A 14,905-nucleotide genomic window follows, 5' to 3' on the forward strand; every position below is an offset into this window, starting at 1 on the left:
GTGTTTATTGATATCCGTCTTTTTGATAGCGTGTTATTCCACTTTTTGTTTGACAATATGATGATAAAGCATTGTTTTTTACCTCTTTTTTTTTTACGGTGTTCACTGAAGGGGTTAACTAGTGGGACACTTTTATAGGTCGGGTAGTTACGGACGCGGCGATACTAAATATGTGTACTTTTACTTTAGTTTTTTTGTTATTTACATAAAGAAATTTATTGGAATATCTTTTTTTTTTTTATTTAGGATTTTTCTTTTCTTTTTACACATGTAAATATTTTTTTTTTAAACTTTTTTCTACTTTGTCCCAGGGTTGGACATAATGCTATGGTGTCAGATCGCTGATCTGACACTTTGCACAGCACTGTGTCAGATCAGCGATCTGATAGGCAGTGCTGCAGGCTTGCCGGCACCTGTTCTCAGGCCACCTCCCTGCAGGACCCGGAAGGAGCCGTACATGCATTTTGGATCCAGGGCCTGAAGGGAGGAGACGCCCGGAACAATGCGATCACATCGCGTTGTTCCAAGGGTCTCAGGGAAGCACGCAGGAAGCCCCCTCCCTGCGCAATGCTTTCCTATGCTGCTGGAACGCTGCGATCAAGTTTGATCGCAGTGTTCCGGGGGTTAATGTGCCAGGAGCGGTCTGTGACCTCTCCTGGCACATAGTGCCGTATGTCAGCTGTGATAATCATCTGACACACGGCCACGATCGGCCATGCTCCCCCTGTCAGCACGGCTGATCGGTGATGACGTTCTATCCCGTCGGTAGTCATAGGGGCCCAGACCACCTCCACGGGATAGTACATCTAATGTCAGAAAGGGGTTAATCTATTCCATGGTACACAATGACTCACTGATAACAGTATGCTACTGACAGAGGAGGGACTTGCAGCTCATTGGCTCCTATGCAAAAGCTCCAAATTATTGCAAGCCTTTAATAGCATTGATTATTTTATATAGGCAAAAGGGACTTTTGGGGCCCCCTAAACTCCAGGGCTTGGGTGGGATTGCAACCCCTGCACCCATTGTAGTTACGCCCTTGGCTACTAATGTTTATTTCACCAAGAATTAAACTAACCTCTGGTCCAGACTTTACAGACAAAAAACCTTCTACAGCTGTCAAGGTACCTAAAAATTAGAAAGAAATAAACAAATAAAGTATTTTCCTTGAATCTTCCCATCCACATAAAACTAACAATGAACCATAAAATGTGTGTGACTATTATTATGAAAATCCTTAGGCCAGGCTCACATGCAGTGTTTCACAGCTTTTTAAATACAAATAAAATTTCGGAAATCTCATGTACACACTTTATTTTTCCTGACTGAATTTAAGAACTGCAGAGATTTTGAGAACGTTGAAAAAATACGAGGTTTGAACACAGCATTTTTACTTCCAATATAGCGGGGAAAAAAGCAGCAAAAATGCTGCATATGAACATAGCCTTATTGTCTATGCTACATGGCTGTCGCACTCAGATTGTACTCATAGATTTTAATTAAAACATTAACTTTAATTAAGGATATGAATAACAAGAATAACAAATATCTATATATAATAATCGCCAGTTGGGACTTCCGGCCGCTGTCCCCGAATCCCATAAGGCACTGCGGCAGTGTCACTTGCGCCTGCGCAAGTGACATACATATCTCCGCTATTCCCACACATGCGCAATAAAAGCCACAACTGCGCGCTCTACCCGTGCATACGAGCTGTTACTGCGCCTGCGTGGGGAATAGCGGTGACGTCTATGTTAATTTTACCGCACTCCCAATGCGACAGCATCAGGCCTATTTCTAGTATACAATAAGAAAGGGTAAAGTCTATATCGGATATTGCTAGGATATAAGGAGGTTCCAGTAATACAAAAAGAAAATGTTTAAAGTCGATGTGCAGAAATTAGGTTGATAAAAAACAAGGTCCTGATCAATATATTTGTCGCCTATGTACAAGGTCCTCATAAATAAATATAATCTACCGGTATTTATCCCGATAGCACATACTTTACAGTAAAGGACAGTGACAACAAGAGTTACTGGAAAATCAGTATCATACACTGGACCCTATGCCAAAATATGGAACTGGCAACCATCTATTCAAAATTTAGTTGAAGTTTCCAGGGTGATGGTACAGATATTTGTTATGGCATTAACCCCTTCCTATCATGCTATTTTAAGATTTTATTCTTTCATCTGCTTTCAACAGCCTTAACTTTATTTTTATTGTTCTGTCCACATAGGGGCTTTTTTTAGGGGAACAAGTTGTACTTTTGAATGACACTATTTATTATATCATCTGACATTCTCAAAACTTGGATAAAATTCCAAGTGCGACAAAATTGATAATAAAGTGCAATTATAATTTTTTTTTATTTACCATGTGATTCTGGTGTTTAGATTTTTTTCTCATTATGCCGTTTACAGAGTGGATAATTAATTTTATATTTTGATTGACTGAACTTTCATGATTGTAATGATTACATGTAATTTTTTAATTCTTAATAGCCCTCCATACCAGCAATGCCTGCCAAAGGTAGACCTCTGCCTCCCACACCACAAAACAGAAGATGACCAGTGTTACTTTGTGTAGTAACTCTGCAATGCTTCAACATATTCAATTGATTTTGAGCCTGTTTTTTCATGACACATCATACTTTATGATAATGATAAATTTAGGCTGATATTTCTATAAATAAATGCAAAACATATCAGAAATTTTACAAAAATGTAAAAAAATAAGCAATTTTCAAACTCTGAATGGTTAGCCCATTAATCCAGATAGTCAAACACATTAATGAACAGTGTTGAGCCACCTTCCTAGTGTTTGGGTTCAGTTCAATAACTGGCATGTGAACGACGAATGTTCGTCGAACGTTCGACGAACCCCATTGAAACCAATGGCAGGCAAACACAAACACATACAAACACATAGAAAACACATAGAAAACACCTTAAAAGGTGTCCAAAAGCTGACAAACTGCTCAGAAGACACAGCAAACACATAGAAAAGTCACAACTACATATAGTCATGCGAAAAGAAAAGAGGTGGAGGAGTAAAAGGAGGAGGAGACACAGATATAGGCATGTGATGCCCTTCTAAAATCAAGAAAGGCTGGAGTAAAAATCTAAAATCACTCTACCAACACCCAGACGTCTTGACAAAAAAAAATAAAAAAAGAAATATCTTTAGGTAGAATGGCGGCAAGTCCATTCAGAACACTTTCCTTAGAAGACGTAGTGGTACCCCCGTTGGGAGTTGTGCCAAAAAATGAACCCAATACATTCAGACTAATCCACCATTTGTCATATCCAAGGGGCAGGTCAGTAAACGACAACATCGATGCAGAACCAAATACAGTACTATGTACTGTACCTCCTTTGACGAGGCAATCAGGCGGGTCAAGAAGTTGGTAAGGGGCACCCTAATGGCCAAAACAGACATTGAGGTGGCGTTCCGGTTACTACCTGTGCCTCCGAATAGTGTCCTCCCATTGAGCTGCTTCTGTGAAGGAGCATACTATATAGATTGCTGTTTTCCCATGGGGTGCTCCATATCCTGCTCACTATTTGAGGCGTTTAGTTGCTTCCTCGAATGTGTCGTCATGGACATTTGTAAGGCGGCACATATTATCCATTACCTCGACGACTTCTTATGCCTGGGCCCAAAAGATTTGCCACAGTGTGAAAACACGCAGTAGTCCACCTGTGAGAAGGAGAGAGAGCTGGAGGGAGAGTGGACACCCCAGAGCCGAGGGGTTAGATTGAGAAAGAAAGAAGGCGGTGTAGCTTGCTTCATGGGTGGGGTACTCTGCTGAGTAGCAGAAATTGCTACTAGGCCCAAAAGGATTTCCTGGGCCAGATGCCGTTAAAAAATAGTAGTTAGGTAAACAGGCGGTGTAGCTTGCTTCACGGGTGAAGTACGCTGCTGAGTAGCACCAAATTCTACTAGGCCCAAAAGGATTTCCTGGGCTAGATGCCGTTACAAAATAGTAGTTAGGTAAAGAGGCGGTGTAGCTTGCTTCATGGGTGGGATACGCTGCTGAGTAGCACCAAATTCTACTAGGCCCAAAAGGATTTCCTGAGCTAGATGCCTTTACAAAATAGTAGTTAGGTAAACAGGCAGTGTAGCTTGCTTCATGGGTGGGGTACGCTTCTGAGTAGCACTAAATTCTACTAGGCCCAAAAGGATTTCCTGGGCTAGATGCCGTTACAAAATAGTAGTTAGGTAAACAGGCGATGTAGCTTGCTTCATGGGTGGGGTACACTGCTGAGTAGCACTAAATTCTACTAGGCCCAAAAGGATTTCCTGGGACAGATGCCGTTAAAAATAGTACTTAGGTAAACAGGCGGTGGGTGGCTGTGCTACTCTGCTGACTAGCAGACACTGAAGCTTTGGAGCAGACCTCTGAATCCCAGGCCATAGTATGAGTAAACAACTCTGCAGACAACCCCACCCACCTGGAATTGACGATGGCAACATCATGTAAAACTCAGCAAGGGGACTAAATAAAGAGTCTCCATTTTTTCCCAAAATTCGGCCACAGACACCACTTAAGTGGCATCAATTTCGCCAGAGTTTTTTAAAACAGTTGGTGAGGTGATTTTCAAAAATCATCAAGCTTTTAGTCTCCCCAAGACGACACATGGGTAGAAAAGTCCTTGCGGATCCAGGATTTCTTCATCTTGATGAACGTTAGTCTGTCTACATCGTCACTGAACAGCCACCTGCGCTTATCTGTCAGCACACCACCAGCAGCGCTAACTTGGAGATACTCTTGTACCATCCTCTCTAGGCGTTAGCTGTACGTCAGACTTCTTGTCTCCTGTGGCCTTGGATGGTCTAAAAAAAAATCTTGAAACGATTGGAAAAAATTGCTGTTACCACCAGATACGATGTTACTGTTACGGTTTGAGTGATGACTCGATAGTCCCATGGTTGGCAAGTTAGAACTCAGAAAGTGACTACGTGCACCACTGGTGTTTTGTGGAAAAGCAGATGTTAGATTCTCTAACTGTCTCTGCTGATAGTCCTGCATGCGTGAATCCCTTTCTATGGCATGAATTATTTCGCCATTTACTTTTGTAGCGGGGATCTAAGAGTGTGGCAACCCAGTAGTCAGCATTACTTCAGATTCTGACAATCCGAGGGTCATGTTGAAGGTATCGCAGCAAGAAGGCACTCATGTGTCTTGCGCATCCAGGAGGACCAAGTCCTTGTTGTCTTGGTGGTGGCGAAGTGAGAATCATGCTTCCTTCGTCTGCCCTCTCCCCCAACCTCGCACAACAGAAATGTGATCAAGGTCTCCCTCATCTGATGAGTCTTCTATGCCCAGCGCCAGTTCGTCCTCCACTTCTTCCTCGCCTCCTGCACCTTCCTCAACAGTTTGGCTGCTACCATGCGCCCTCGGTAATCCCTCTCCCCCAGCCTCCAATGCCAGCCGCCTTGGTGCTGCCAACCTTCTTGACCTTGGAGATCTTATCCCTTCCGCATACGACTCCTTCTGTTCCTCCTCCCCCTCTTGTTCCACCACCTGACTCCGAACACTGTTTAAGGTGTGCTCCAGCATGTAAATCACCGGAATGGTCATGCTGATAATGGCATCGTCAGCACTAAACATCTTCGTTGCTATTTCAAAACTGTGCAGAAGGGTGCATAGGTCCCTGATCTGAGACCACTCCTGCAGTGTGATTTGCCCCACCTCTTGATCTCTTTGGCCCAGGCTATACGTCATAACGTATTGCACCAGGGCTCGTCGTTGCTGCCACAGTCGCTGCAACATGTACAGAGTTGAATTCCACCGTGTGGGCACATCGCATTTCAGCCGGTGAACTAGCAGGCCCAACGACTTCTGTAGAGATGTAAGTGGTTGAGCTGCGGGATGCGAACAGCGGAAGTGAGCACACAGCCACCGTGCCCTCTCCAGAAGCCCATCGAGTCCGGGATAGTGGGATAAAAATTGCTGGACAACCAGGTTCAAAACGTGAGCCATACAAGGCACGTGTGTGACATTGCCCCGGCGAAGGGCCGCACTCAGGTTTGCAGCATTGTCGCACACAGCCTTCCCTGGCTGCAGGTTGAGTGGAGACAACCATTGATGGAACTTGGTCTCTAGAGCTGACCACAATTCCTCAGCTGTGTGAGTCACATTTCCCAGACATTTCAATGTAAACACTGCCTGATGCCGTTGAGCCCTGGTGACAGCATAGTGAGGAGGTGTGCAGGATTCTGCGGGTGGCATTACCAGACAGGCTTTGGGTGCAGGTGGAGGACCGAGAGGAGGTTGAGGAGGCAGAAGCAGTGGAGGAACTTCTAGATACAGAGGATCAACGAGCAACTCATGGGGACGGCAAGACTTGGACAGCAGCCCCTTCTCCTGATGTCGCCGTAGTTACCCAGTGCCCAGTCACCAACATGTAACGCCACTGACCATGTCTACTCGTCCAAGTGTCTGTGGTGAAATGCACCCTGTCACACACAGAGTTTCTCAAGAAAGCTGTGATGTGTGCGACATGCTGGTGTAGCGCAGGCACAGCTTTCTTTGAGAAGTAGTGGCGACTGGGCATCTGGTACGGGGGCACTGCGACTGACAAAGTCTCGAAAATCCTCTGTGTCCACGAGGCGGAAAGGCAGCATTTCTGTAGCCAACAGCTTGCAGATGGAGAAATTCAACCTCTTAGCTTTGTCATGGCTAGGAGGAAATGGTCTTTTACTTGTCCACATCTGAGGGACTGAGGGCTGGCTGCCGTGCTTATACGGAGTTGAGTAGGGTGTCCCCGGCAAACTGCTGGTTTGTGAGGAAGGTGCAGGCGGAGATGTTATGTTGCCTTGATCAAAATGTGGTGTCGATGTCGGAGAGCGCTCAACAACAGCAGGTGTTTCCACTTGCAAATGTCCTGACGACCTGCCAATCACACTGGCTGTTGCGGGTTAAAAGGTGTAAGGTCTGCGGTTTTACAGTATGCTCGTGATCAAAGAGCCTCATTGATATGTCACATTTAGTACGTGAGAGGGTTGATGTCTTGTCTAGGCGCTGGATACAGAAAGTGTATCACTTTACTTTCTCTACGTAGTCAAGGGGAGTGTCAGTACCGATTCCTGCGGGGATGCGATTTGAGGAGATGAAGGTGTATGTTGATGCGGATGGTCAATATGTGGTGGTGAAATGTAACTTGCTTGGGGTGACGTCGTGTGTAGTGGCTATGTATATTCCACCTCCCTATTCCAGTAAGAAAATTAGAGAAGTGTTGGAGCTGGTAGGGCGAGGGGACCCGATACCACTTCTAATCATTGGAGACCTCAATAATATATATGATGACTTCTGGGATAGGAACAAAAACTTACAGAATAGGTGTGAAGGTCATACTACAACGTTTGGTACATATGTTCAGGAAATTGGCATGATTGATCTGTGGAGGCTGCGACACATTGAGGAGAGGGGGTATTCTTGCTACTCACCGGACCATGATACCTTAGGCTAGGTTCACACTGCGTTAAAGCAGACCGTTCAACACATGCGTTAAACGGGCTGCGTCAACCCAAGTGCCGAATTTCGCTCGCGCTAGCGCAGATAGAGCTAGCAGATGCTCTATCTGCACTAGCAGTGACGGACCCGGAAATGCTGCAGCCCGCGTCCCAGGGTCCGTCACTCAATGATGGCACATAGCTAGCGCGCGCCCATTATGGGAGTGCACTAGCGATGTGCCTGAAATAGGGGAGAATGGCAGCACTACCGGACTGCGTTACACCGCGTTATGCCGCGGTGTAACTCAGTCCGTCTAACAGACTGCCAGAACAAAATGTGAACCCAGCCTTATCTAGAATAGATATGGCTCTTGGAAATTAAATGTTAGATACAATGGCGGGAGAAGTGAGATACCTGTCACGGGCATTTTATGATCATAATCCGATTGAGGTGGAGCTGCGGCCGATGGGGGGCGCGGGTCGGGTGCAGGGGAGAGTGGAAAATTCACCCTAACTGGTTGCGCAGTATTGATATAGACAACATACAGTGAGAGATAGAGGAGTTTGAGTTTAATGATGGGAGTAACTGATAACTGTGGCCAGAGAGTTATTGCATCCTTAGACGCCCATAAGGCTTTCGACAGTGTAGAATGGGGGTATTTGTGGCAGGTGTTACACTGTTTGGGTTTTGGTCCACAATTTGTGTCCTGGGTCAAACTGCTGTATGCGCAACCAGTGGCTAGAGTTAGGGTGAATGGAGAGTTTACGATTAAGTTACATAAAGGGACGAGACAGGGGTGTCCACTCTCCCCTCTCCTGTTTGCTTTGGCTGTTGAGCCGTTGGCCGCCAAGATTAGCCAGTCTGCTGAAGTATCTGGGTTTAAGTATGGGTCAATTGAAGAAAAGATAGCGTTGTACTTGGACGACATACTGCTATTCCTGAGCGATCCACATATTTCATTGGGAAATGCTATTCGGCTTATTGAAAAATTTGGAGCATTGTCGGGGTTGCGGATAAATTGGAATAAATCAACTCTGTTTAAGGTAGATGACAAAAGGGGATGAGATGGGAGATGTTGCGGATGGAGGCAGATTTAAAGTGGCTGATCAATTCAAATATTTGGGGATATGGATCTCTCTGCTGATTACAGATTACTTGCATAAGAATTTGACTCCCGTGTTTGGGGTTCTTAAGGCAAAAGTAGGGGCACAGTCTAAATTGCACTTGTCAGTCAACCTTATTAAAATGATTCTCATGCCTAAGATAATATATGTTCTCAATAACTCACCTATTTGGATACCACGTGGGAAATTTAAGCTGATTAACTCCTTATTTAGGAATTTGGTGTGGGGGAAGCATCATCCCCATATTAGGTTGGAGACGCTTCAGAGACCTAAGTATGAAGGAGATTTGGCTTTGCCTAAGTCTAAAATATACTTCCTGGTGGCTCAGTGCCAGCACTTAAAGGGCTAGGAGCGTGAGGCGTCTTCCAGCGTGGTACAACTGCTGATAGAGAGGGTGACGACATGATGTCCTGCGGTACAGTGCTTGGAAGATGGGTCTCTGGGGGCACTTGGGAAAATCTATCCTACGCTATTCCTGATATATAAATTATGGGGAAGAGTTAGAAAAATTTGTGGAGTCACCTGTCTTACCAGGTTCTCCCCGCTGTGGTTTAATAACCATTTACCGGAGTTTATGGCAATGGGATGTTTACCAGAATGGCAGGCCAGGGGGATACGATATGTCTATCAGGTTCTAGAGTGGCGAGAGCTGAAATCCTTTTCCCAGCTACAATCGGAATTTGGTATTAGGGCTTCTGGGGGATATCAATATGCACAGGTGAGACATGCATTTAATGCCCAGAACAGGGGAGACGGTTTTAAAATTCAAGGTGATTTAGTGTCGGAGTATGTGTGTGGAGAGGGGGCAACGAGAGGGATTATTTCCACCTTGTACAGAGACCTACTACATACTCATTTATTGGGTTTCCCGATTGGCGCTAGAACTAAATGGGAGAGAGAATTGGGCCATTTAGAGGATGAAACATGGATGTCTGTGTTAGAATGGATACTGAATGTCACTGAATGAACCATACAGACTGTCTCAGCTTTATATTCTACATAGAGTGTATATATCTCCAGATGTTTTGTATAAGGCCGGATTGCGGTCTGACTCGGAGTGCCCTAGGTGTAGGAATGACAATAATGGACTGCTACACATGCTCTGGATGTGTCAGAGGTTGGCTGCTTTCTGGTTGGTGATTATCAATCGAATAGAGGAGGCTTATACAGTAGATGTGTGGTCCCAAGGGAACAGGTGATGTGTTTGTTGGGATATGTAGAGGAGATAAGAGTAGATAACAATTTGAAGATAGCAATTGCTTGACTATTGTACATGGCTCGGAAGGTCATAGCAAGAAACTGGATAAAAGAGGATCCACCTTCGAGAGGAGAATACCTTCAATATGTGAAACATGTTATTACTCTAGAAAAGGGAGTTTACCAGAAAAAAGGGAAAGTGGAGTTTTATGATAAAATGTGGACGCCTTGGCTGGAATTGAGGTAGGGGAGGGATGAGGGAAGAACGTTCTGTGAAGTTTTTTCCTGTTGGAATGTTTGTTTATATGGGGATAATAGGAGTCATCACATAATACTAAAGTATATGCCGGTATACGATATGCTAAGGGAAGAGCATGAGCTGTTTAAATGGGGAGAAAGGGGGGGGGGGGGGGGGGGGGAGTTGGAAATGTTGGGATATATTGCGGGGGGAAATCTTTCCAAAATCCCTGTATTGTTGTAAAATGTTTATTGTGATTTTATACTTAATAAAAATCTATTTGAGTTAAAAAAAGCTTTTGATGATATTCTAATTTAGTGAGAAACACTAACCTCACATTGATGGTTTTAAATGTATTGAAATGGTGAAAATCCTTTTTATTTGGTTATTAAGACCTCCTACATTCCAAGAGAGACTATCCCCGACCTCCTACATTCCAAGAGAGGCTATCCCCTGCCATGGTTAAATGAAGGAAATAGGAGCAGGATTTCTCAGCCCTGGTGTGCTGCCCTGCATTTGTGTGCCAGTTATAAACAGAATGGATCGCTAATCAAACCAACATAAATTCCCTACTGCATCCTGAACAAGGGCCTCATATCAATTACCTTTAATATCATGCTAGAAATGAGACATTTATTAGAGATAATTCATCATTCTAAGGCAAACAATTATAATCAATAAAATGTTATTTTATTAAATTTGAAAAAAAAAACAAAAAACAGCACGGCACTCAGACCATGCAAGTGCCGTCCAATTTTTACATACGCTTGTCCGTGAAAACCTGAAATTTCATCTGCCGCATACAGTAAAATCACAGTGACCGGACAGAAGAGGATAGAATAGAAATACACACATAGAACAGATATAAAGAGGTCAGTGACATAATTAATACAGTGCATGTGTAGCTTACTGTACAGGTATTTTATAAAACCTTCAAAAAACAAAATGAGCAAAAACCCTGCGGTAACTAAATGAGAAAAAAGCAAACGTGCATTCGAATAACTCAGGGTTCTTAGTAATTCTATTATTGATCAAAAATAGCATAAAAGCCATCTCACTGTCGACAAGGTGACCCTAATCGGGACATTCCTATGCTGTCTGATATTAAAAACCTTACCATGTGTCAGAGTTGACCTCAGTGTGTGAATAAGGGCAGACAAAAGGACCAGGTCCCGATCTATGGACACCAGTCTGAGGAATTTTCAGCTCAGGAGAAGGAGGCCACACCCCGACATGCACAGAATGCAAACATGCAAAGAAAAAACACAACGACTAAGCTTAGTTTAAGTTGGTATACATGCAGCACAGTCCCAATCAGGGTCACCTTGTTGACAGTGGGATGGCTTTTATGCTATTTTTGATACATTTAGTTACAGCAGGGTTTTTGCTCATTTTGTTTTTTGTAGGTTTTATATGCTTTATGGCCAATGTGAACATGCGTTTATGTGCTGCATGTATACCAACTTAAATCAAGCTCAATCTTTGCGCATTTTCTTTGCACCAATTTTATACCATTGGGCAGGGAAGAAAACAAATCTACATTTTTACCATCAAAATTTAGTTTTAGCCCAAGATTTTACATTTTCCAAAGTGAAAATGGGTAAAAATGGCACCAAGATTTGTCCCACAATTTCTGCTGAATGCAGAAATACCCCATATATAGCTGCACAGTACTGCTTAGCAATATGGTGAGAGACTGGCTTGACGGAGAGCCATTTGCCTCCCGGAGCGCAGATTTTGCTAGAATAGTTTGCGGACTCCATATACAGAGCCTCTAAGTGCTAGAAGAGCAGAATCTGCCATCAAGTGGCCGCATTTTGGTAATTTTTATCCCTTTGGGAATTTATCTACAGGTATAGTGACGGTTTTTATTCTATGGGTGTGTTCCAAAAACAAGCAGAAGTGGATGTTGCTGAGTGAAAATTGCCGTTGTCGCAAGTAAATTATAATGGCCAGTATGCGGTAGTGCCCAGCTTGTGATTCTGGAGACACGCACCTGTAAATTAGGCGGGCTCTCATCGCTACAGAAATGCCAAACATGTGGTCGCTAAATGTGGTTTAGGCACACTGGGGCTCAGATGGGAGGGGGGCATTAGGAAGCGCAGAATTCACTGGTTTTCTTTTGGAAGGGTGAGGAGCCATAGCATTTCTCAACAGCCTTTTTGCTACCAGTAACGTGGAAGCCCCTATATTTTCATTGACATATGACAGGCCTGAGTGGGGACCTTCTTTTTTTGTGGACTGATTTGAAGCTTTTGTTAGGAGCATGTTACATAATGTTTGGGATCACATTTATTTAGCACTCTTTGCTGAGCACCATCTAAATCTCTAAAGGTACTTTCACATTTAGCGACGCTGCAGCGATCCAGACAACGATCCCGATCGCTGCAGCGTCGCTGTTTGGTCGCTGAAGAGCTGTGACACACACAGCTCTCCAGCGACCAACGATCCCGAAGTCCCCTGGTAACCAGGGTAAACATCGGGTTACTAAGCGCAGGGCCGCGCTTAGTAACCTGATGTTTACCCTGGTTACCAGCGTAAACGTAAAAAAAAACAAACACTACATACTTACCTTCCGCTGTCTGTCCCCCGGCGTTCTGCTTCTCTGCACTGACAGTGAGCGGCTTTCCGGCTGGCCGGCGCTCACAGTGCAGAGAAGCACAGCGCCGGAGGACAGACAGCGGAAGATAAGTATGTAATGTAATGGTTTTTTTACGTTTACGCTGGTAACCAGGGTCAACATCGGGTTACTAAGCGCGGCCCTGTGCTTAGTAACCCGATGTTTACCCTGGTTACCAGTGAAGACATCGCTGAATCGGCGTCACACACGCCGATTCAGCGATGTCTGCAGGAGATCCAGAGACGAAATAAAGTGCTGGCCTTCTAGCTCCGACCAACGATGGCACAGCAGGATCCAGATCGCTGCTGCGTGTCAAACTCAACGATATCGCTAGCCAGGACGCTGCAACGTCACGGATCGCTAGCGATATCGTTGAGTGTGAAAGTACCTTTAGTGACGTGATTCAGATGAAACCCCCGAGGGAGCCACACACTATAATGAAGCAGCAGGGTTACTCTGGACTCAGTTTGGCCTCTCTTCAGCAGTTTCCGTCAAGTCAGGAGTGCACAAAACTGTGACCAACTGCATATTTATGCAAACTTAAATATACGGCCACCAAAAGATGACAGGTCAGACAGGGTCCACAGTGCCTCCATCTGCCTCAATATAGGGAATATTTCTCCGAGGGTGCCGCCTGATTCATGTATTTCAGAGATTTACACGGAAACCCCGGTATAAGCACACAGCGCAGAGAGCAGGATATATGTGAGCAGTGCCTTACTGCGATCTTTGGGGGGCAGAATAACCAAATCAAAGAAGAATTGGTTTTATTTATTTTATAAGCCATTCCTCATGTGGTATAAGTGACTTTATTCTTCGGTTTGGTGCGATATCAGATTTACATCGGGTTTTTAGGTTTTGCTGTTGTCACGAACTAAAAGATGCTTTTTTTTTTTTTGCAAAAAATAGTTTTTGCATCACCATATTTTAAAAAACGATAATTTTTCCATATTTCACCTGACAGAGTCATGTGAGAGCTTGTTTTTTGCAGGACAAGTTGACATTTTTATTGGTACCATTTTTCTGGCACATAACTTTTTGATCGCTTTCTATTCCGATTTTTGGGAGGCAGAATGAAATATATATATATATATATATATATATATATATATATATATATATTTATTTATTTATTTTTTTTTTTTTTTTTTTTTTTTTTTTAAAGAATAGTTCCTTTGAAAACTATGAGTAAATGACAGGATTACTCTATGTAAAAGCTAATGTTAAAAATCGCATTGCACTCGGATGACATTTATATGTAAATCGGATATCATTCGAGTGCTAGGTGATAAAAATCGCATGACACCTGTCCCACTTTTCTGGACAGATATCGGACAGTTTTATTTATTTATTTTACGGTGATGGGTATCCGCCCTTACCTTGTATGCTGTTCCTTGTAAATAGGACCCCTAGATCAGCAGGAATGGAGTCAAAGCCACAGCTGCCCACAACATATACCCCTCTGTCTGCAGCCTGTCTGTCATACTTCATGTGCATTGATTCAAGAAACTGGGAAGAAAACCGTACAGTATAATTACTACAAAGGAATATCACAATAGGACGAAAATGCCAAAAAGATAGTAAATATCAAGACAATAGGGCCACATGGATACAATGGCAAGCAGTATGTGATCTATATACACATGCACTGCATTCAGTTGTGATTTATACCCATTTTTTTATATATATATATATATATATATATATATATATATATATATATATATATATACATACATATACACACACACATACACTAGATGGTGGCCCGATTCTAACGCATCGGGTATTCTAGAGTATGTATGTATGTATGTATGTATGTACTAGCTGAAGAGCCCGGCGTTGCCTGGGCATAGTAAATATCTGTGGTTAGTTATAGCACCTCACTTCTCTTATTTTCCCATCACGCCTCTCATTTCCCCAATCACATCTTTCATTTTCCCCCTCACATCTCTCATTTTCTCCCTCACTCCTCTCATTCCCCCCTAACACTTGTCATTTCAACCTCACATCTGTCATTTTCTGATCACTCCACTATTTTTCCTCACTCCTCTCATTTTGCACTCACACCTTTTCATTTTCACCTCATCACCTCAATATATACGTTTGTCATCTCCCTTATATATAGTATACATCTGTATGTCATCTCCTGTATATAGTATATACCTGTATGTCATCTCCCCTGTATATAGTATATACCTGCTGTGTGTCATCTCCCCTATATATAGTATATACCTGAATGCCATCTCCTTCTATATATAGT

At 43.4% G+C, this 14,905-nt stretch overlaps 1 protein-coding gene across 1 annotated transcript in view; it reads right to left on the reverse strand.

Annotated features, from left to right (window-relative positions):
- Window positions 1-14,905, reverse strand: part of LOC138681637 (saccharopine dehydrogenase-like oxidoreductase) — a 155,877-nt gene that overhangs the window by 102,492 nt on the left and 38,480 nt on the right. The window contains exons 4-5 of the mRNA XM_069769312.1: window positions 14,022-14,151; window positions 1,079-1,128 (exon numbers count right to left, since the gene is read on the reverse strand). Coding sequence (XP_069625413.1) covers window positions 1,079-1,128; window positions 14,022-14,151 — 180 coding nt within the window. The remainder of the gene's footprint in view (window positions 1-1,078; window positions 1,129-14,021; window positions 14,152-14,905) is intronic.

Source organism: Ranitomeya imitator, chromosome 5 (assembly GCF_032444005.1).
Source record: "Ranitomeya imitator isolate aRanImi1 chromosome 5, aRanImi1.pri, whole genome shotgun sequence".
Lineage (NCBI taxonomy): Eukaryota > Metazoa > Chordata > Amphibia > Anura > Dendrobatidae > Ranitomeya > Ranitomeya imitator.